The following is a 22,709-nucleotide window of genomic DNA, read 5'->3' as shown; positions in this document are numbered from 1 at the left end:
ATAAGATTATTCTAATATATGTATGTATTTTATTTGTTACAGATAGCATTGCGATACACAGTGCGATTCACGCGTCGTGTCGGGAGTGCCGTGTAAAGTTCCGCGCGTCGGGAGTGCCGTGTAAAGTGTCGGGCAATCGTAATTATTCGTATTTTCGCGAGTGTCGTGAGTGCTACCATGGACCAAGAGAGGAGGAGGAGGCCCGGGGAGGCATCGTGCGACATCGGAGCAACTATGCGGTATGCAAAATAAAACATTTTTTCTAAACTGCATTGTTTATGATATTCGACACACACATACATAATTTGAATATTTTGTTTTCAGATCAATGTGCTGTGTACTACACTCCGCTATTGCACGTATCGGTGAGTGAGAAATTGTTTATTTTATAATATTTTTATAGCGGTAATGGGAGTATATATAATATGTTGAAAATATTAAAATAGTAACACACAAAGATTTTAAATATGTTATAATATCTTATCTGCGATTAATATTTTTTGACAAAAATCAATCTGATAATTGTCAAAAATATTAATCGAATTAAAAATATTATAACATCCCTTTCTAAAAAAGGCACGTTAAGTCGATTCTTGCAAGTATTGTTGCATCTTTTCCGGTGCTGATTAACTGTTTCGATTCGCATTGTGCGTTATATTCGTAGCATCGAGAGGCTGTCATCGCGAGGATTAGTAGTTTAACAGTTTGTTTAAAATAAAATTAAATAAAATAATATGTTTTAAATAATATGTTATAATATTTTATCCGCGATTAATATTTTTTGACAGAAATCAGCTGATATATGTCAAAAATATTAATCGAGTTTAGTATTATAATATTTTATTTAAAACTAATATCATTATTTTATTTAATTTTATTTTGAACAAACTGTCAAACTGCTAACTCTCGTGATGACAGCCTCTCGATGCTACGAATATAACGCACAACTCGAATCTTGACAGCCAATGAGCATCGCGGAAAAGCGACAACAATAAACTTCGATATATGCGAGTATCGACTTTACATATCTTCTTTAAAAAAGGATCTAAACTAATCTTTTACATGATCTAAAAGTTGAAACAGACTCGATTAAATTCTAGGCATCTCAACTTTGCTAACATTGTGCGTAATCTAATTTATCTTCCTTTATAGCGTATGCATAACGTATAAGAGAAAGAGTTTTATAGGAATGTACGGTTAGATTCGCTGACATTATATATATTTATTAACAAGCACGTATGTATATAAGTTTTCCTGCAAATACGATGAATTCTTTTTTGATGAGCGTGCACATTTCGCGACACAAGGATATATTCGCGATCATATACGTCCATTCGCGTATTTTATGATTTATTAGCCATCGCGAACTTGTTTGCGTCGTAACCATGTTCCCGTAATTCCTGGATGGTCTTTTTTACGACTTCTCGCGATACCTAGGTCTCATGATTTCTACCTTTCTCTACTTTTGGTTTTCCGCAAAATTCCATTTTGCCGTTATAGCCGCTTTAAAGCACACTCTTCTCTTTCGTGAGAACATTTAGTCATCTTGATGGCTCATACAAGTCAATTTCCGCATCATAAATATAACTTTAGCGATGTGTCAAATAAAAATTACATTGCATTGAACGCAAGATGTCTCTTGTAAAAAAAAGGATAAATCTTCATACATTATTTATTTCTAAAAAATTAATTTTGCTCGAAAAATATAATTATTTTTTTATTTGACATTTGGTCATTTTTCATCACAATTCTGATATATATCTTTTAATTCTCATAATTACTCTTATGATCAATCGGCATAATAAAGAGTGCAATTTAGATTTAGGAATGCTTAGTAGTTGTAAAACTATTTTACAAGATTTTACATACAGATTACTATTTACGGTGCAGTTTGCAAAGTTTAAATGGATGCATGAAACATCAAAGAAAAAATTCCCCCGATTGATTACGGAAATATAACCGGTGCACAATGAAAGTCAGGTGCATATATACATTCCGCTGGGAGTACGTTGGCTCTCTCTCTCTCGATGTAGTAACATATTTCCCACGTTTGATCGATAAGGGAAACTATACAGAGGGTAACATAGTTACAAAGGTTTATGAAGTAGCTGGAAACTAGAGAGACTGAAATCATATCGCCCAGCATATCGAGAGAATGTTTTTTATACGAAATAAAATTTTATATACATATACATATATACTTACGTCATCACGGTGTTGCGGCTGCAGCTTATGTTTTGAATTGAAAAAGATAACGTCACTGGTACTGAATTTCAACTAAGGTACGTCATAATAATATACACAAGATAAAATCGATTTTCTATTATTGAATGAAAAGAAGTAACATTGTTATAAATCCGAGAAAATCTCGGGAGATATAAATGATTAAATTATTATATACGGCAAATATCAAACTTTTTAAGGAAGATGTAGATAAATATAAGTATATAAACCAGCTAATTATTTTATTTGATTGCTTGTCAAGTTAACATATGTATTAATACGATTATCAATTTCTGCAATGCTTGTCATTGATTCTCCGTGTATCAATGATATCAAATTAATAAATTTGTCGATAATTACGGCAATCATTTCCGTTATCATTTAAAAATACAGATTATCATACAGATGAATGTAACGCATGACGAGTGGCAAAGCTCCAAAAACGCGCGTCAACATTTAATTCGTATTTTAATGCAGGATAAAATTTTCGATAGAGCTCTCTTTCTCTCTCTCTCTGCGGCCAGATTTTATCGACCCCGGACTGGATACGCTCACGATTATTAAATAATCGCTTTGGCTCCGATGCGCCTCAGCGACGCATTGTTATCGACGCAATCGATAGCGGAGAGTATATCGTGTTTACCAGGACAAAGCACCGCCGAAAGCAAACGCCGTCGTATTTCTGTCAAACACATAGGTATCGACAAATTTTTCTGCCCATTCACGGGATAGCCGTGAAGAGAGAGAGAGACCACAGGTAATGCACGGTGTCCCGTCATTCGACACACCGTTGTTTTCCGCGACTACGAGAGGATGTTACGCGCTGAAAGCTGCGATGTAAAAAAAAAAAAAAAACGCAGTTGCGTTCGACATATTTCGGCCGGCTTGATCGATCGCGGTAGAGTTTAGCGAGTAACGCGGTTACGCGTTTATACGGCGCAGCAAGAATGCGGTCGAATGAAGGTAGGGGGTGGTGGTGGTTGGATATACTGAGTAGTTTTCCCCTCGCGCCGATCGAGCATGAAAAACGCATCGATACGCAATAAAAGCCCCGCGATACATTCGAAAGTACGATGCGCGCTTAAAAGGCGAAACCGACGCGTTTGTATTTTCGTGACCGCTTTTATCGCCTAGCCGGGCGTGAGAGAGCTGCATTGATCGCATATCAGTCGGGGATGGCGTTCGACACTTTTATAGAAAGTAGCGCGCGGCTTGGAAAAAATAGGGATATAGCGCAGGTCAAAGTACCCAGCACTGATCTTATGTGAAATTATGGATTTCGGTTTTGTTCATTTGTTATTATAGCTTATGATCTGCTGAACAAGAAATGTAATAGGTTCAAAGCTATATAAATTACTGAGCTACAGCCAAACAACTCGTAGAACCCGAGTTTCTCGTGTTTGACTAGCTGTAAATCAGTAATTGTCCATTATTTAGCCTTGAGCTACAACATATGAAAGAAAGCCAGCTGATTTTATCAAGATTCAATTATATAGGATTAGTGCGGGGTTTTTGAACCTACATGAAATTCTAGATGAAATTGAATCACGGTAAAATCAGCTGATTTTCTCATATGTAGCTTAGGATCTGCTAGACAAGAAATGTAATGAACTCAAGGCTAAATAATAGACAGTTACTAATTAACAGCCAATCAAACTCGGGTTTTGCGAGTTGTTCGACTGGGTGTAGCTCAATAACTGTCCATTATTTAGCTTTGAGGCTATTACATCTTTTATTCAACAGGTCATAAGCTACAACATATAAAAAACCAGCTGATTTAATCGATAAAATCAGCTGATTTTCTCATAAGTTGTAATTTAACACTTACTGATTTATAACCAATCAAAACTCAGGTTCTGCGAGTTATTTGACTGGCTGTAGGCTCAATAACTATTCATTATTTAGCTTTGAGGCTATTACATCTTTTGTTCAGCAAATCATAAGCTACAACATATTAAAAGAACTAGCTAATTTAACAAAAATCCATTTCACATAAGATTAGTGCGAGGTCTTTTTTCTTCGCATTTTTCATCCTTTAGAGAATTTTTTTTCCAGAAAATCTGATTCTGTTTTTATCTGTAATATTTTAATATTTTAAGAATTTTTAACGCCTTTCATGAATAATTTCGCAAACGCGCGAAACTGCGCTGATAAGATGTAACGAGTTGCTAAATAGTTGAGACTAAATCGAGTGAAAGATTAAAACGTAACTTTATTTTGCTGCAATGTCAAAGATTTGGATATCGATAATTTCTCTTGCCACTTTAATCCTATTATAGGTTTTACGTTTACCGCTTATATTTACGGACGAGAAAATAAAGTAGATACCATGTTATATGACATTTTTATTCGAACGTGGCTTATCATATATTAAGTACATAGTTCCAAGCTTATTGTGTTTGACCATCTCGCACGATTTCATGATTCGCCTCGCCGAGACAAGTCGAGCCACTTTATTTATCGTGGACGAGTGTATCTCGGAGAAGAAAAATTCCCACGAAATAGATAATTGGTGCGTCACAATCGTCGATGTGCTGCAGGAGCGAGCAAAGTAATGGCAGACTAATTCGAAACCTCGACAATTCAAACTTATTTCAGACTTCAACTCTAAAATCTAGTCGAGAGACGAACAAAATTCCAACGATGAGATAGATATAAGATCGCAAATTTAGGGAATCGCGCCAATTAATTTTTATCACGTAGAATCGCAAATGATATAAATCGCAGGGCAATCGCAGTAATGGCCGGATGAAGACGATTGAATTAGCCGTCGCAAATAGGGAGAGAGAGAGAGAGAGAGAAAGAGAGAGAAGGAATTCTCCCCTAAAACGCGAAAACTTTCGGTCGTTCGAAAAACACTCCCCGACAGCCGGTTTCCCCTGAAGAGGAGCGTCGAAAGGAACCCCCGAACTTTCGACTTCACGTTCGTTCACGCCGCCTATCCAGGCGGGGAGGGAAGAGTCCGAGGAAGCGAGGGTGTAACAGGTGGCATGTTCTCTCTCCCTCGCTTCTCCTCCCCTTCCCACGCGCTCTTCTTCTCTCGACGACGCGCGATTCAACCACCGAGTCGAAGTCTCGTCGTTATTATTGACCCGTTCTCCCCCTCTGACGGCAAAAGAGGTTTACTATAAGCCCGATCTCTCCCGGTGCCGAATGAATTCTCGTTCACGGTCGATCGAGAGAGAACCCACGCGCCTCGCTCTACCGTAATAAAGTTCGGGGCCCGTCTCTTGTATACACGGCGCCCGCCCGCTGAATAGAGATTGCGTTCCTCCGGAGGACGGGGAGCTTTGAGAGAAAATTCAAAGATTCGGCGCCGTGAAACAATTTCATACTTCCAAATGTAATACGCCGCGCATGCAGCCGAGGCTCTTCGGGAATACGCTTTTCCATTATACTTCGAAATGTAATATGCGTCGTAATCTCCGCAATAGATATCATTCCGGATCGTATGTCTTCGGAAAAAGGAACGATTTCCGAGAAATAATCTCTCTCTCTCTGTCTCTCTGTACTACTTACGCAAGTAAAAGCTCTCAACGAAGAATACAATCCTTCATTAGCGCAAACCAATATACCTGATGGTGTGCAAGAGTCCAAGGACAACGTTTGTCCTCTTCTCGTTCACCAAAACGTGTCTTTTACGCTATAATATTCTTCCCGGGAAACCTCTTGTCGCGAGGAAGAACGCGATATTTGGGTCGACCGACTCACGGAACATAATTTCACGACGCTCTCGGTATTTACCGTCGTCGACGGATGTTGAAATATTCATGAAACGAACCACCCCCGCCCCGCTCCATCGCTCGCTCGCTCCTGGTAGCAGTCTCTCCCTCGATGGTCCCTATTGTCTACCCTGTGTTACACGCGCTCATCTCCTCTTACCTCTTCATCACTTACATACGTCATCACGCACGCCTGGACAAGCCCGGAAAGGTACTACCTCGCGATCGCGGGAGCTCGGTTCTTCCTGGACATTACGCTTCCTCATCCACAGTATTCACCCTCGACGAGTTTATCGCACACATACATACATACGTACATACATACACACGTGAGAAGAAGCTCGCGAGCTCACGCGATCATGATCCTCCATTTTGGAAGAGATCGACAGTACAATCTTCGCGCGGCTCCTCTTCGTTGATTCGTTTTCACGATGAAAATGGGAAAGAATAGAGCGAAGACGTCGTCCCGCGTTTCTCTCGGATCGACGTTATCCCTTTTCCCCTCCCCGTTGCACTCGCACGTATTTACAAAATCACATATGCTGCGTTCACGCTTGTGGATGTATTTAAATTAGTATCGGTGTGTGCTTTAAGCGATTAGACTCCGGCGCGCATCTCTCCCTCGCGTGCCGCCTATATAAGAAATCTTCTATTTTAAGAATTAAGTGTCTCGTTTATCTATCGCAAATCTAGATCTGCAACACCGTGTTTCTTTCTAGCCGCTCGTATCTTTTGTGTCTTCGAGCGCTTATCGAACGCGCGAATCTATACGGACGTCTTTCACGTGCGCGCACACCTTATTTGAGAATTCGATCGCTTGTCGGCTGAAGAGGAAAGCGTTTGTACATTCTGATGAAAAATTCGCGATGTGATATTGTATATACATATATGCAGGGTGATTCTAAATAAATGCGAAAAATTTTAAGAGATGATGTCAAAAATTAAGGGGGGTCTTTCATATAAACATATACTTCTATATCCCTCCCTGAAGAGTTACACTTCTTCAAAAGAGAGATGAAAATCAGGTGTCTTCCTCTTTAGACGAGTTAAAACAATGAAATTTGGTGGATATTATTTTCCACTAGTAAAAAAATATTTATTAATATTTTTTAAATCTTCCCGTATCGTTATAAGGGAATGAAACTAGCAACCCCTATTCAATGTTTTATTAGAATTTTTTAACGGGGCGAAATGTGATCATCTAAAAATAAGCATTAGAAAGCTTGTTTTCTTTAGAAACTTTTTTATTTCTTTTATTTTTCTCGTCACATCAATAGTTTGCAAGAAAAAAAATTAAAATACATTATCATGCAAAGCACGTTGCTAAATAGCATAAATTTCGAGTTACGAGAAGTTGAATTTTAGAATAAAAAAAGCAAGCAAAACGAAATGATAAACATTTATTTTCCAAAACGGAAAAAACAAAATTTAGGAAAAAAAATTAAAACCTAATTTTTACCTCCCTCTTTAAGAGAGTGTAATTCAAGTAAAATTCCTCAGAGAGGGATATAGGAATATAGGTATGTTTATATGAAAGATCCCTTTTAATTTTCGACAAAAAATAATCTCTTAAAATTTGTCATACTTATTTAGAATCTCCTGTATATATATTTTATATAAACAGGGTGTAACTGAAAAAATATATATGGAGCACACCATCAAATTCTCTGGCCAATTTAGAAATTTTTCCTCAGTGAAAATGTCGAGGTACCAATAATTTTAAATGTAAAAATGATTGAAAAAGATTCTTCTCGCAAATTAAACTTTGTGGAGTTAAAATATTAACAAAACTACATTTTTCAGTTCATTTCGGGTAGAGTTTACTTTAATAGAATTTTAATGTAAGACTTAATTACAAAGATGGTGGTAGAAATTGGGAACATGCAAAAATGATGATCTCTCCTTTTTCAGTTACACTCTCTATACGTATATATATATATATATATATATATATATATATAATGTATAATTTGCGTTTTCTTGTACAAATTCTTTTAACCGTACCAGTAAAAAAAAATTAATTGCGAACGCAATTACATCTATCACAAGTATACACACATAAAAAGCGTTGCATCTCGCTCCTTATTTAGGCCAATGATATTTGTTTATGTCGTTTATCGACATAAGCGCTATATAAAATGCTATTTCAAAATTCTTGATAAATGGTTTATTTAGATTAATTACTAGTGCACTTTCACATTTGTCGCTCACTTTGCTATATTTTATACAAAAGCTTTGTAACAGAAACTTTTGGTGTGTATGTGTTGGGTATATGTGTGCGTGTAAGTGTATGTGATGCAACGTTTTCCCTGGTGTATATAAAATGAGATGCAACCCCAGTTTTCAGCCGTACTCATCACATAACGCGGTAAAATGAAATAGCTTGTATATATCATGCATTACACAAATTCTATATTATCCAAATAGTCAATAAACTGAACATTCGTGCACATTTAATCCTGTGCAAGATTAAATCCATATTATTCCTCGACCTGCGAATTTCATTCCATTAATCGCTGTCGATATATATTTGAGATTTTAAAAACACAGACAGAGATTAAATAAATAATGAGATAAATCAATAACAATGGGATTATAACTTAAAAATACGTCACAGTTGCTGCGCGTTATTGACAATATTATTAACAGAGAACGATAAATCCCTCGCCTTTAATTTAATGGCTGTGTATTGACGAATCGAGGAGATCTATACGAAAACCGTGTGATTTTGTACAAAATGTTCGAAACTATGTATATTGCGAATATCCAACGAATGATAAACGAGAGATTCAATTTCTGGCTCCTCCGATTTCTCCGCCGATTCTAAATTGGGATTCGCTCGATTATTATCAGGAGGGCGCGTAATTAGTGCGTCCACTCGCTCGACGATTAGGCGGTCTATTCGGGGTGGTAATTAACGTTGGCATCGTTAGCGCGTTAGTCTCGTTACCCTTCGTCCACATTATGCCTCGGCTGTAGTTCGAAAATAAAATAAATATGGCGCATATGCACATGTCTGATAAGTAAGAATGATAACACTAGTTTACAGCCAAAAATTATTTTAAACGAGACACAAAATGTTTCTTATAGATTTTTGGATGCTGAAAACGATGCCGCAAACCAAATTTCATTAGCACGTCAGATTTTCAAAATAATTGAGGTTTAATGTGTAAAAAATTTTTTTTTGTGATATTTGAGGTTTTTTGTAAAAAAGGTTACGTTATCTGGAAAACCTGATCAGATATCGTGAATGTATTGTTCATCCCTATAAAATGCATTTTTTAAATTTCAATATCTTACTTTTTAGCCATGTTATGAAAGATTAAATCTGGAAACTACTTCTCTATGGAGATACTCGGCTTTTTGGAAAAAAATTATTTTTTCCAAAATTGATTTTACCATTATTTGTCCCCCTTTAAATCATACAACTTTTGTCTGGAACATTTTTTCGAAAATGCATTTGTTTCGAAAAATTCAAGATAAGCAATTAAAATGAAACACTTTATATATAAATATACATTTAGTGGAATCTGTCACGATAAGTTACACTGTGCATGTGTATCGATATCTCTAACTTACAAATTATGAATATAATTATATGATTTCATCATAGGTGGAATATTTGCTATTTCAATAAAACTCTGTATTTAAATCCTTTTTAACATAACTAAAAAATAAGATTTCAAAATAACATTGATCTTTTTTACAAAAAAATTTAAATATAAAAAAAGAGCCATTTTTTGCATATTAAACCTCAATTTGACGGAAATTTACTGAAGAATCGGCATCGTTTTCAGCATCCAAAAGTCTATAAGAAACACTTCTGTATCCAAATGATGAAAACAAAATTCTTTTGTAAACAAGTGTAATTAGCGTTTCGTGAAATGAAAGGAATAATTAATGAACCGAAAAATAAATTAAATTGACGTTTGGCGAAACTAACGTTACACTTTGATACTAGATACAATTAGTAAATAGAAGTAGTATTTATCCTCTCTTTCAATCACCTCAAAATCAATAAATGCAATACTGTATTTCAATAGTTTACAGCGCACTCGAGGCTCCTATTAATTTAAATTAGCGCGGATGGAAGTTATTTTACACCAAAGTTGCTTTCTATTAACGCTATGGGAGGAATTGATTAAAGCCCTTCCGTCTATGAAACTTTTACGCGCCGTTCCCGGATTTTTGCACATATTCAATTCTTCTTGGCTTGAACGTGCCCGACGAGGACGGAGATAATTCGTTGAACGATGCATACCGCGACGAATAAATCAGCCATAGCGCGGAGTCAGGGATCGCTAATTTGTTCGAGACACGCGATGACGCGTGTCCAAGTCGACGGAAAATCGACTTTTTTTTTCCTACTTTGTTGGACGGCTTTCTTCCGACCCTCTCTCTCTCTTTTTCTTCCGTATATTCGCACTTCTGTCAGATCTATACAACGTTCAATAAATTTATTATACACGACTGCGTTGATTCTTCTTCAGAATCCAAGAATTCGAAAGCGACATTTGATTTGTGAAATATTCGTAAGCAATCAGACATGATTATGAATTATCGCCAATTTTTTCTTATATTTAAATCATTATGCGCAGCAAAAAGAAACATATATATTGCATTTTTTGTAAAGTCAAAGTATCACAAATAAAAATATCAATTTTTTATTAAAAGTAAGAAATATATTTAAAAATGTATAAAAAATGTTATAAAAAGAAATATATATAAAAATATATAAAATTTATGTATATAAATTTATATAAAAAATTATATAAAATATATAAGAAAAATGGAAATATATAAAATATGTTTTTAATTAGAATTTATTTAAGAGAGAGACCAGAAATGCATAATTTATATAAATTGATGCGTGCGGATAAAATGAGAGAGGCAATGAACATCTCTGCGCTCATTTATTTTGTTTTCGTTGATATTATATTATTATTCTCACTATATTTCCCGAGATTGCTTGGATATTCGCTATTACACGGCAAAGATTCTTAGGGAAATTGCGATAATTTGTGTAATTTAATGAGATCGTGGAAACAAAATGTCAGGAGAGACAAATATAAATACGGAAGAGTATCTTCGTTCGTAATGCGTTCGTATCACGCGTGCTTGACCGACGGGGATTTGTAAAGTTTTATTTTTATTCTCGTTTGCTTTTTGCCTGTAGTTTTTCTTAATTTTATGTTTCGCCGCGGCATATTAATTTAATTCGATTTTCAAAAATATTTTGTTCTCCACCGCGTAATAGTATACCTTTCATTTTTCGTATATTCGCAAGAAATTTTTTAAATAAAATATAAGCGAGAGGAAAAATTAATTTCCATAATAAATATGCAACGTACGATATGTATCATACATCTGAGAAAATAAATTATGTATAGAAAAATTTTGATAAAAAAAGTAATTTGGTTATATATTGTAAAGTTGCTTGGTACTAAAAAGCGATATAATAAAAGGTGAAATGTATTTGAAAGCTTCTGAAATTACATCTAAAATATTAAGCATGTCGATGGATAACATATATCTATAAATCGTTACATGAATAATAAATATATATAATATAAGAAATTAAAAATCAAATTTTTCGATATATACCTCGGATTTGTTTCTTGTGTATTGAGCGCATTACATATTTTCTAATCTAATCTCAAATCTCTGAAAACGCCCGATACATGTCAAGCCTCGTATTCTCTCGATCCAAAATACAAATTGCAAATCACTCATCGCAACATTCCGAATTAAACGTCACACAACCACTTATCCCTCGTCTGAGATTACCTGTAAAAAAATTCAGTGCCGTATCACTATACCCTTGACAGGGCGCAGCTTGTCAAGTCGAACGCGATCGCATCAGGCACACGCTCGTATCAGTATCGTCAGTACACTGTTGTCTCTTAGCACGACACCATCGGGCGACGACCGGAAGCGTTTGAGCGTGATGTGCCGCCGTCTTGAAACGGTGTTCTCCAAGTTGTCTGAATAATTCGCTCCGGGATCCGGGTTGTTCCGCCAGCTGCATTCGCGTTGGCACATGGTGGACTTTGTCTTCTTCATCGTCGTCGTCGCTATCGGTCCCCGAGGAATCACGAGCCGCGATAGCTAGGTCGCCAAGCTCTGCAACACGCGAAAAAAAAAGAAATAACGTGAAAACGCATTTAATCGGAAGCGACGAAAGAATATATACTCGGCTATTGTACGTATAGGATTAAACGGAACGGAAAAGGAGGGCGACGAAACAAATGGACGGCTAATCCGCCTAAAAGCACAATGGACGTTAACGAGAGAGGGTCGTCGTCGTTAGCGCCTTTCGGATGGTACTGCTGTACCACTTTCGGCATTTTAACCCCTCGGGGCCATTAGTCTATTTCTCTTCCTGATATGTGACTAACGGCACGAAGCCGCGTCCACCAATCGAGTGTAAACGCACAAAGTGCCGACGTTAGTTGGTCGCGACGCGACTATTAGGGTTGTTTTTCCCTTCCAATAGGATGAACGTAGGATGAACGAACGTAAACTTCCATATGCGTGCGAAGCAACTATTAGGGTTTATTGTGTCCGAAACACGCGCTATTGCAGAGAGTCTCTATTATCTTTACACACATACACACATATACGTTAGAGTCGATAGAAAGGAGAGAGATCAATAGATATAATCTTTCAGAGAGAGTATAAATAACTTATCACAGAAAGTATAAGCAAGGATATTTTTGAAAAGTCTAGACAGTTTAATGACATGTCGATGGCTCGAAATTGTTATATAAATGGTACGTTTCCTATCCCCGGTGATATAGTGAGTGAGTTAATCGAGTTTTTCTATTCCTCCATTCCCTGCTATTTTTTAAGCAACGTATATTTTTGGCAGAATTTGATTTGCGATTCTGTCGACGGGGGGGGGGGGGGGAAAGGAATTAAATCGACGAGATCGCTGTTAACAAGAGATTCAAGATTAATCAAATCGTGAAACTGCAGTGAATATTTGCAGAGATCGCTCGACATCTATTTTTTTAGCATAGATAGTTTGTCTCCATGTGGAGGAATTTGGGTTTGTTTAATTGAATTTGCTAGAAAATGAAAACAATTTTCGATGACTGTATGAAGTGTGCTAGAACGTGACTATGAAATATGAATATATTCGTGATTCACGATGAAAAAAATTGACGTAAAGTACGGCTATAAAAATTATTTTGCTCTGCCTATTACAGTATATTATTTATTTTTATTTTTAACGCGCTATTAATTAAATTATATCCAAACTAATAACAGATTAATAACATTTCTCTTCCTTCATCAAAAATCTTTCGAATCATTCGAATCAGCTATATATTCGCAAAAAAATGAAAACTCCAGCGAAAAATCCATCATCCGCGACTATAAAAGCGGAGATCAAGCGGCGGGCCATAAAAATGAGACTTAACCCCGAAGGATGGCGGCGCCGGACGATTTTCCAATAACAATACGAGCATAGAATGGCGGCGCTATCTTTAATGACACCATTATATTATCTCTCGCACCGAATCCGTGTATAAAGATCGGTATTGCCGATCGCAATTTGTGCGATCACCGATATTGTGCCCGAGCGGTTACGCATCGTTGGATATTAACGTTGCAAATCGCCTCCCCATCCCTCTATTCCAACCCTATCTTCCTTTTCAACCCTATCTCGCCCTTTCTCTCTTTCTCCTCTCTTCTTCCTATCCTCTCTCCTTCTCCCTCTCGCTCCCTCTTGCGAGTATTCTCAGTTAACCGGAGCTATAGCTATGCTCCAAGTTCTACCAGGGACTGTACGCAATCAGCTGCTAATTGGGAAATGATTGGAGGCGCCTCCGCCGATAGTATCGCACCCTTAACTACTCCTGCTGCTATACGCCGCTATATAATCGCCAGCCAATATAAATGCCCCCATAAATGCCAAAGCAGACGCATATGCAGCTCGAATCGTCCTGCAATACTGCACGAAATAAGTACCAGCCATTCCATTTATTTCCTCACACCTTACGCACACAATCGAAGAATAAAAACCATATTCTGCTTAGGGAAAGAGTAGTGTTGAAAATAATATAGACAAAATATAATGATAAACAATATATAGAGGGTGTTTATAAATAAGAGGGTGCGATAAATTTTAAAAGATGATTTTTCTTTATTGAAAATTTAGAGGAGGTTTTTCATAAACATATACTTCTATATCCCTTCAAAAGGAGAGAATTAGGAAAATTGGGTTTTTATTTTTTTCTTAAAAACTATTGATTATATATAAAACAAATAAAAGAAATAAAGAAGTTTCTAAAGGAATCAAGCTTTCTAACGCATATTTTTAGATGACCACATTCCGATCCATTAAAAAGTTCTAATAAAAAATTGAATAGAAATTATTAGTTCCATCCCCTTATAACGATATGAGAAGATTAAGAAAATATATATCCTTTTTACTATTGGAAAGTATCCACCAAATTTCATTTTTCTAATTTGTCTAAAATTTGAGAAAAAAAATTAAAAACCTTTTTTTTACCTCTCTTTAGATGTTTATATGAAAAACCCCCTTAATTTTCGACAAAGAATCATTTCCTAAAATTTCTCGCACTTATTTAAAAATACTCTGTATATATCTTTTCTAGTACTTTATATTTGATTACTTTAAATAATAAAAAATGTTATTATTTTTATTTTATGTCTTTAAAGTATTTTTTTTTCATTGAAATGACTTTCGAGTCGATGACTTAATGAAATGGGCGATGAAAGCATGCGAATAGACGTGCCAGCGTTTATTGGTAAATCGTTTATGATGGCTATCGAGTGGCGGTGTTTTATCTATTTTATCTATTTATAAGGCTTCTCTCTCTCGTGAGCTGGAATTATGATGCTCTTATTTTCACGCGAAATGCAGGTCAGCTTGATGATGGTCGAGAGTTTTTGCGTTGCACGTCGCGTCGCCTGGGAGAAAAGTGCATTTATATACGTTTTCGCGTACGAACACAATCGGCTATTAAAAGAATATGTATGCTTGAAACATTCAAAAAGAATTATGACCGAAGCGAATAACTAAGATATAAATAACAGTAATATGACTTTATTATCTTATATTTCCACAAACTAAACATATGATAAAAATGTGTTGCGATTTTTATCGCATTTGTATAAATGTAAATGTGAATGAAAATCTAAATATATATAATTCCATTTAAAAGAAAGCAGACAAGAATATACCTTCTGATTTTCAATTCTCGAGTGTCAATATAATGTTTGCGGTGTAATTAGTATCAATATTTCGATGATTGATTACAATTTTATTCGTAATAAATGTTTCACGACTCCAGAATAATTTTTCGATCAATAGCGCAAAGATACTTTGAAGCTTGAACTTTTAAATAAATTTTCCTTTATTTATCGCTGAAGAACAAAGATTAAGGGAAATGAGGATGATATTACATTAATCAGAAATAGACGAAGAGTTAATAGTTGATCAGCCTCGTCGATCTATCTCTCTCTCTCCTCTGTCTCCCTCTGTTTCTCTCTTACTCTATTTTTTTCTTTGACTCTCTAGAAACGAGGGGTTCGTAAAACTAATTTCCGCATTCTCGCAAACACGATTCTCGGCTGCAAACGAGCCCGGACATCGATTATTATGAAGGGTCAACGAAGATATTACTCGCACCCTTGGCGGAATCGTTGTTTGTTCTCCTTAATCTAAGACCAGAAGAAAGATAATAGTCCATTTAGGAAGTACCTCCCTAGTTATAATGCCTGCTTTTACAAAGTATATTTTGAAATTATGATAATTGATATGTAATGATTACTCCATTACTAAAATACATTACTTAATATTAATATAATATAAGTGTAATATAATTTTTTTTTTTTTATTAACTTTAATTTATATATATAAAATATTTTATATATTTTATATATATAATTATATATAATTATATATATATAAATATATAAAATATATATATAATATATATTTTATATATTTATAATATGTAGTATATAATATATTATTATTTTATAATTATATTTTATAACTATATTTATAAATATATTTTATAATATATAATTATATTATATATTTATAATAGTATATAATATATATAATATATATATATATATATATATATATATATATATATACAATAATAAAATATAATATATAAAATATATAAATATATAAAAATATATAAAAATATATAAAAATAATAAAATAAAAATAAAAAATTATATATATAAAATAAAAATATTAACTATAAAAAAAATATATAAATTAACATTATTATTTATTAAGACTACTCGTACAAATTTGATAAATTATAGATGATGCTTCCATCACATCAATATATAATATATATATATATATATATATATATATATATATACAATAATAAAATATAATATATAAAATATATAAATATATAAAAATATATAAAAATAATAAAATAAAAATAAAAAATTATATATATAAAATAAAAATATTAACTATAAAATATTAACTATAAAAATATATAAATTAACATTATTATTTATTAAGACTACTCGTACAAATTTGATAAATTATAGATGATGCTTCCATCACAACTTCTCTCTGCAATTAGCATATTTTTCGTAAAAATATACCTTTCACAATAATTTAGATTAATATAAACAATGTAAACTTTTCTCAAAGATATATAAAAAATGTTTTCGCTATCAATTAGAATAGAGAGAAGGATGTTGAGAAAAAATATGACAAAGAATTATTTTCGAACCAAGCGAATTTTAATCTTTGGAAACTTTCTCGCACAATCTTCTCTAACAAAAAGCAGGCAATTAGCGTGATTACAGAGTATGCGATGGTGACAAAGTAATTGCATGCACTCTGACGTTCATTTTTTCCTTTTTCGTTATCTTTCTGGCATTTCCATCTTTTGAGGGCATTCGCGTTATAAAAAGAAGCATTCTTTTTTTTCGACATCATTCGCTTCTTTTCCCAATAGAAATTTTATACTCTGCCTGTTGACCGTGACTTCAATGACTCCGATCGTGAAAAAATCATGGACTTTTTCATAATGGCGGGCTGAGAAACGCTCCAGATTTTTAAGCAGGCGTGATTTTAGTGGCCTCGGCCACGTCATTAAAATGTAATAGCTACTTCGGAGAATTGCGGTTTCCTGAACTCGTGGTATCTATTTTTTTGCTTTTCCGTGGCTCGCCTAAGAAATGATTCCAAATCCATTGAGATACATTGAAATACACCTCTCGATTTTGAGAGAAAGCAATCTTTTTTTTAGAACTGCATCTGCCAAAATTATTGAAATAAAATGTGCGCTCTTAGTCACATTTTACATTAAAATACATCTCACATAAGTCTGACATTTTTCTTTATACGAGCCAGTAAATAGTATATTTAATAGAGGAGAATAAAATCAATGCTCGATGCTGCGGAAAGATACAATAATATGCATCGTGATCGATGCTTCGAAAATCATTCAATTTCGTCGAGTCGTAGCTGAATATGAAAGATGTCTCCTTTCACTGCAGAATGTTATTTGCGTCTTCCGTGGTCGCGCGGAATGTCGAATATATATACACATCTAGTTAAAATTTGTTCGAATTCGTTAGGCAAAGTTGAAAGTCCTGACTTGGTGACTTGCGTAAATTGCGACGCCGGAGCGAGTTCCGATTCCGGTTGCGTCTACTTCGCGAGATAAGTATCTCTTGCGAGTTTCGCGTGATCCTTCGTAACACACCGGAAGAACCGAAGATTCGAGATATAGAAATGACATCTTCATCAAAATATATAAAGTTTGATTAATATACTGATAAATAATAAGAACATAAAAATTGCATCACTTTAATTAAGGGTTTTCTTATTTTATTCGTTACATATTTATTTTTATAATTTTTTATTACACACACTCAAATTATAACGAAAATTACAAAAACACTTGCATTGATTACTGCGTTATTTACTGTGAAAAAAATTGCCAAAAACAGGTTTTAAGTAAAAGATGATTTAATAAAGATCCAATAAAAATCTCATTTAATTATGGATCAATGTTGTAGGTAGCCACCGTGTGTTCTTATTATACACCACTTATTATACATGTCGTAATAGACGCTTTAATGTTTCTCTAGAGTTATTATAATTCGCCGCGTCAATTCTCTCCTACACATTACGTACGAAATGCGCATTCCCGAACGACACTTGTGGATGCGTTCCGGGGTCTCGTTCGGTTTAAAGATGCCCTCAGGAACACCGCAGCGACATCGCCGAGGACGATATGAGAATGTAGCGCCAACTGCGCGTACGTGTAACAAGATTTCGTGGAGTCGATAGATACGGCGTCATCCCCTTAGGATTCGACGGGCTTGCCGATTCGCGGCAGGATATAACAAGAGGGAGAGAGGGAGGAGTAAGAGGCTGTGCAGATATAACCGAGCAGATAACACGTTTAGTCCCCTGCAGATGGGATTTAATTGCCCAAATTGATAACGTGTCGCGTTCAGAGTCGGCCCACTCTTAGTTTCAGCCTCCTTTAAATCGCATGACTTCCCGCAGTGTATCAAACAAGTCATGGAATTCAAAATATGTCCAAGGTGTCTTTTTCTTCTAGAAATTAAATGAAAAAATCAGGGAAACAATAATTCTCTCTCTCTCTTACACCCTGGCTTAAAATCAATGGCCTAGTTTACACCGATTGTTTGATACGTATCAAATGTTATGTTCGTACTAAATGTCTTTGGTCTCAATGATGTAAACAATGACGTACTGAGTTGATACGATACGCATCAAGAAGGCGTATCGTATCAAAATAATATATCAAGCATATATGTAACGCTGTAAACACTTGTGCATCAAAGAACGAAGGATCTATTCTCATTAGTCAGCAGTTTGTTTCATTTCTCATTATTTCATCATTATTGTACTTTATTTAAATTTTATTCATACTTTTAACAAACTTGATACGTTTGATGTAAACGCAGTCGAATTAAACGTTTGGTGCGCATTACTTTTGGTTGGCGTATCAAAAGACGTACGGTGTAAACTAGGCCATTATATATACACGGGATTCTAAATAAATATGACAAATTTTGGATGATTTTTTGTCGAAAATTAAAGGGGGTCTATAAACATATACTCCTATATCCCTCTCTGAGGAATTTTACTTGAATTACACTTTTTTAAATAGGGAGGTGAAAATTAGGTTTTTATTTTTTTTCTAAAATTTTGTTTTTCCATTTTTTCTTAACATTTATTATAATTTCGTTTTGCTTGCTTTTTTATTCTAAAATTCAACTTCTCGTAACTCGAAATCTATGCTATTTATTTCGCATGATAATGTCTTTTAATTTCTTTCTTACAAACTATTGATTTTGACGAGAAAAATAAAAGAAATAACAAAATTTCTAAAGGAAACACACAAGCTTTCTAATGCTTATTTTTAGATGATCACATTCCGATCCGTTAAAAAGTTCTAATAAAACATTGAATAGGGGTTGCTAGTTTCATCCCCATACAATGATAGAGAGGACAAAAAATATTAATAAATATCCTTTTTACTTACAATTAGTAGAAAATGTCCACCAAACTTAATTTCTTTAACTTGTCCAAAATTTGAGAAAAAAAAATAAAAATCTAATTATCACACTACCCCTTTTGAAAAGTGTAATTCTTCAGGGAAAGATATATAAAAATATATATTATGAAAGATCCTCTTTAATTTTTGACAAAAAATCATCTCTTAAAATTTTTCGTATTTTAATTTAAAATCACCTTATTTATATATGTACATAATTGCGTGAGCTGCATTTTGATTATAATTTGTGTGCGTCAGTGAATAGTAGTAACTTAATTAAAAACGGATTGTAAATTAAATTGCATCTTGCAGGTTCTTTGCAGCAGCTTTTGCTCTTAAATGCCGTGTAAAATATTTTCTCTCGCCTGTGTTCTTCGGAGCTCACCGAGTAGTCACTGTAAAAGCGCTAACTCGTGAAACGAAAAATCGCGCAAAGTATGCAAAAACGCGTAATCTCCCCTTCGGCAGTTTCCTTTTTTTTTTTTTTTTTTTCCTTTAGAGAAGCGAGATCTCCGAGCGGCCATTTGTTATTCTAATATCTGTGTGTATCAGACTGGACCAAGCTGGGGTCGCACGGGTTGGTTTAAGGTCCGATTTCGCATCCATCAATGTCGGCGGCGATTTTATACACGCTTCGCAGCAGGGTCGCGTGTCAGAGAACTGTACGTGTGCGCACGCGTGAGACATTTTGCTCGTTTCGCGGTTTTACACGCGGAACAATAATTAGCGATAAATCGTTGCTGGTTGACGTGCCGTCGGCATTTCTTACCGCTTTTCAAAGAAAGAAGATGCGACGTTTGCAAACGGTAATTTCGCAATCATATTCGACGCAAAAGTGAGATACATCTAATGAGATTCGTGCCTGAATGCGATAAATTAATATTTAACATGCAGATCTACTTGCTGCATCTCAGGGTAGCATAATTTAACCGAATATACTATAATATTATCCTTGTTAGTAAACGACGTAACATAATTTAGTGTAGTATAATAACGATGGCTATTATATTGATTGCATTAGGATAGTTGCACGATTGTACCAACATTATCAGATAGATGCGAAATAGCTCTACGGTACCGTAATAATTATTATTCACTCTCTCCTCATTATCCTATGCTAAAATTATATTTGTCTTTAATTTTATTGCCCCATCTCGTCGTTTATACAATATAGCCTCGCGTTACGTTAATATCATTTCGTTTTATCCCTAATAGAAAACAGCGTACACACGTATATACGGAGACTCCATCAAATTAAAATATTGACATCGCCATATGCCTCGATAGTAATTTCATCGATGCAATCGCCTTCGGTTTACAGTCCCTGGTTATAGTAGAGTATGCCATAGCGCGGAGAATCCAAAGATTAAACCATAAACCAATATTTGCAATCCCCGTTTTACGGCCATCAAAAGGTTCCATCGCTACGCAATCCGTCCTTTCGATTTTATATACCGTGTACAACTTATTTACAATGTTCATTTATTTTAATACACAGCGTACCGATAAACCTCTGACGGGACAATAAAACAGTCCGTTTATCTAATAATAAAAATCAATACACGTTCTCCCTAAATTATTTAACGTGTCAGTTTATTAATGTCAGGGAAACCGACAGATCAAACTTGTAAATTTACATGTTTGCAGGCTAAAACAATAATAGTTATACAGTTCGGAACAATTACGATTTATCGCAGTATGCGATGCTTTTTCGATTTGATAAATAGATTAATGTCAGATATAAATCATTATTTTTTTTTGTGTAAAATTCTATCGATAACAAATGATCAAAATTAACGGCGTATTTATTTTAAACGTCATTTTTAGAGAAATATTTTCGTCGCTTGATTAAAATACAAAATTACAAATCAATATCAATGTCGACGATGAAAAGAAAAACTAACTGCGCTCTATGTAATATATATAGTTCCATAGTGGATAGAATTCATAAAAAAAAGGGAAAATTATATAAGAGCGCCAAGTGAGACGTTTCAATACAGATCCAGGCGACCGGAGGGGAGGGTTGCAAAAAAGATTTAATAATAAACGACCTCTCGTCGATGCTCCCGGAAGCAAAATTCCTGTGTTACGCTCCATGACGCGTGTCTCGATATCTTTGGACTGACCGCTTGGACGCTTTGATCGGCGCTCTCGAGTAAACGACATCGTGTTACGGGAGCCTTTGTGCCGCAGCTTTCACCAACCGCGCGAGTTTACCAACTACACTCGATTTCGCATCGACGGCCGCCCATCCTCCTATACGTGTGTGCCTATAAACGTGGCCTTTCTCCCTACATCGGTAAATGTTCGCAACGAAACGTACTCCGCACTCGTGCAATCTGCGTTTCGGGCTGTTTCGCAACTATCAAACATTCATATTATAATGCTCGCAGAGAGAGAGAGAGAGAGAGAGAGAGAGAGAGAGAGAGAGAGAGAGAGAGAGAGAGAGACTCGCAAAAGGCAGTATTTATTGATTAACTGTAACGGGCTTAAAGGCTATAACTTAGACCGGATACGCTCGAATACTGACAGAATTTACGAAATGTAAAAGGCACAATGGAAAAAGGAATTCATTTATAAAATAATGGTGCTTTCTCTTTAAAATGAAATGAAAATCATAATTAGCCAAATAAAATACCCTGCACTATCTAATTTTATGCGAAATGAATTTCAGTTAAATCAGCTGATTTTTTTATATGTTGTAGCTTATGACCTGCTGAACAAAAGATGTAATAAACCTAAATCAAAGCTAAATACTTAATAGACAGTTACTGAGTTATAGACAGTCAAACAATTTGCAGAGTGTTCATGTTTGACTTGATTATTTAGCTTTGAACCTACATTTTTTGTTCAACAAATTATAAGACTACATATGAATAAACCAATTGATTTTACTGGGATTCAATTTCATCTAGGATTTCATATAGGTTCAAAAATCTCGCACTAATCCTATATAAAATTGAATCTTGGTAAAATCAGCTGGTTTTCTCATATTGTAGCTTATGACCTGCTGAACAAAAAATAGGCTCAAAGCTAAATAATAGACAGTTTACAATCAAATATGAAAAATTCAGGTTCTCTGACAATGAGTTGTTTGACTGGCTGTAGCTCAGTAACTGTACATTTAGCTTTGAGGCTATTACATTTTTTGTTCAACAAATTATAAGACTACATATGAGTAAACCAATTGATTTTACTGGGATTC

The 22,709-nt window shown here is 34.8% G+C and overlaps 2 protein-coding genes across 2 annotated transcripts in view; one reads left to right on the top strand and one right to left on the bottom strand.

Moving 5' to 3' along the window:
* LOC145939729 (uncharacterized) overlaps positions 1 to 22,709 on the top strand; it is a 471,008-nt gene that overhangs the window by 45,985 nt on the left and 402,314 nt on the right. Inside the window, exons 5-6 of the mRNA XM_083044284.1 lie at positions 43 to 239; positions 325 to 365. Coding sequence (XP_082900410.1) covers positions 178 to 239; positions 325 to 365 — 103 coding nt within the window. The 5' untranslated portion in view covers positions 43 to 177. The remainder of the gene's footprint in view (positions 1 to 42; positions 240 to 324; positions 366 to 22,709) is intronic.
* Positions 10,780 to 22,709, bottom strand: part of LOC145939687 (uncharacterized) — a 49,399-nt gene continuing 37,469 nt past the window's right edge. The window contains exon 3 of the mRNA XM_083044180.1: positions 10,780 to 12,068. Within this exon, the coding sequence (XP_082900306.1) occupies positions 12,054 to 12,068 (15 nt within the window). The 3' untranslated portion in view covers positions 10,780 to 12,053. The remainder of the gene's footprint in view (positions 12,069 to 22,709) is intronic.

This window comes from Prenolepis imparis, unplaced genomic scaffold (genome assembly GCF_030444845.1).
Source record: "Prenolepis imparis isolate NDT839.2.m4 unplaced genomic scaffold, iyPreImpa1.0 SCAF_8, whole genome shotgun sequence".
Lineage (NCBI taxonomy): Eukaryota > Metazoa > Arthropoda > Insecta > Hymenoptera > Formicidae > Prenolepis > Prenolepis imparis.
This window is presented reverse-complemented; position numbering and strand designations above follow the sequence as displayed.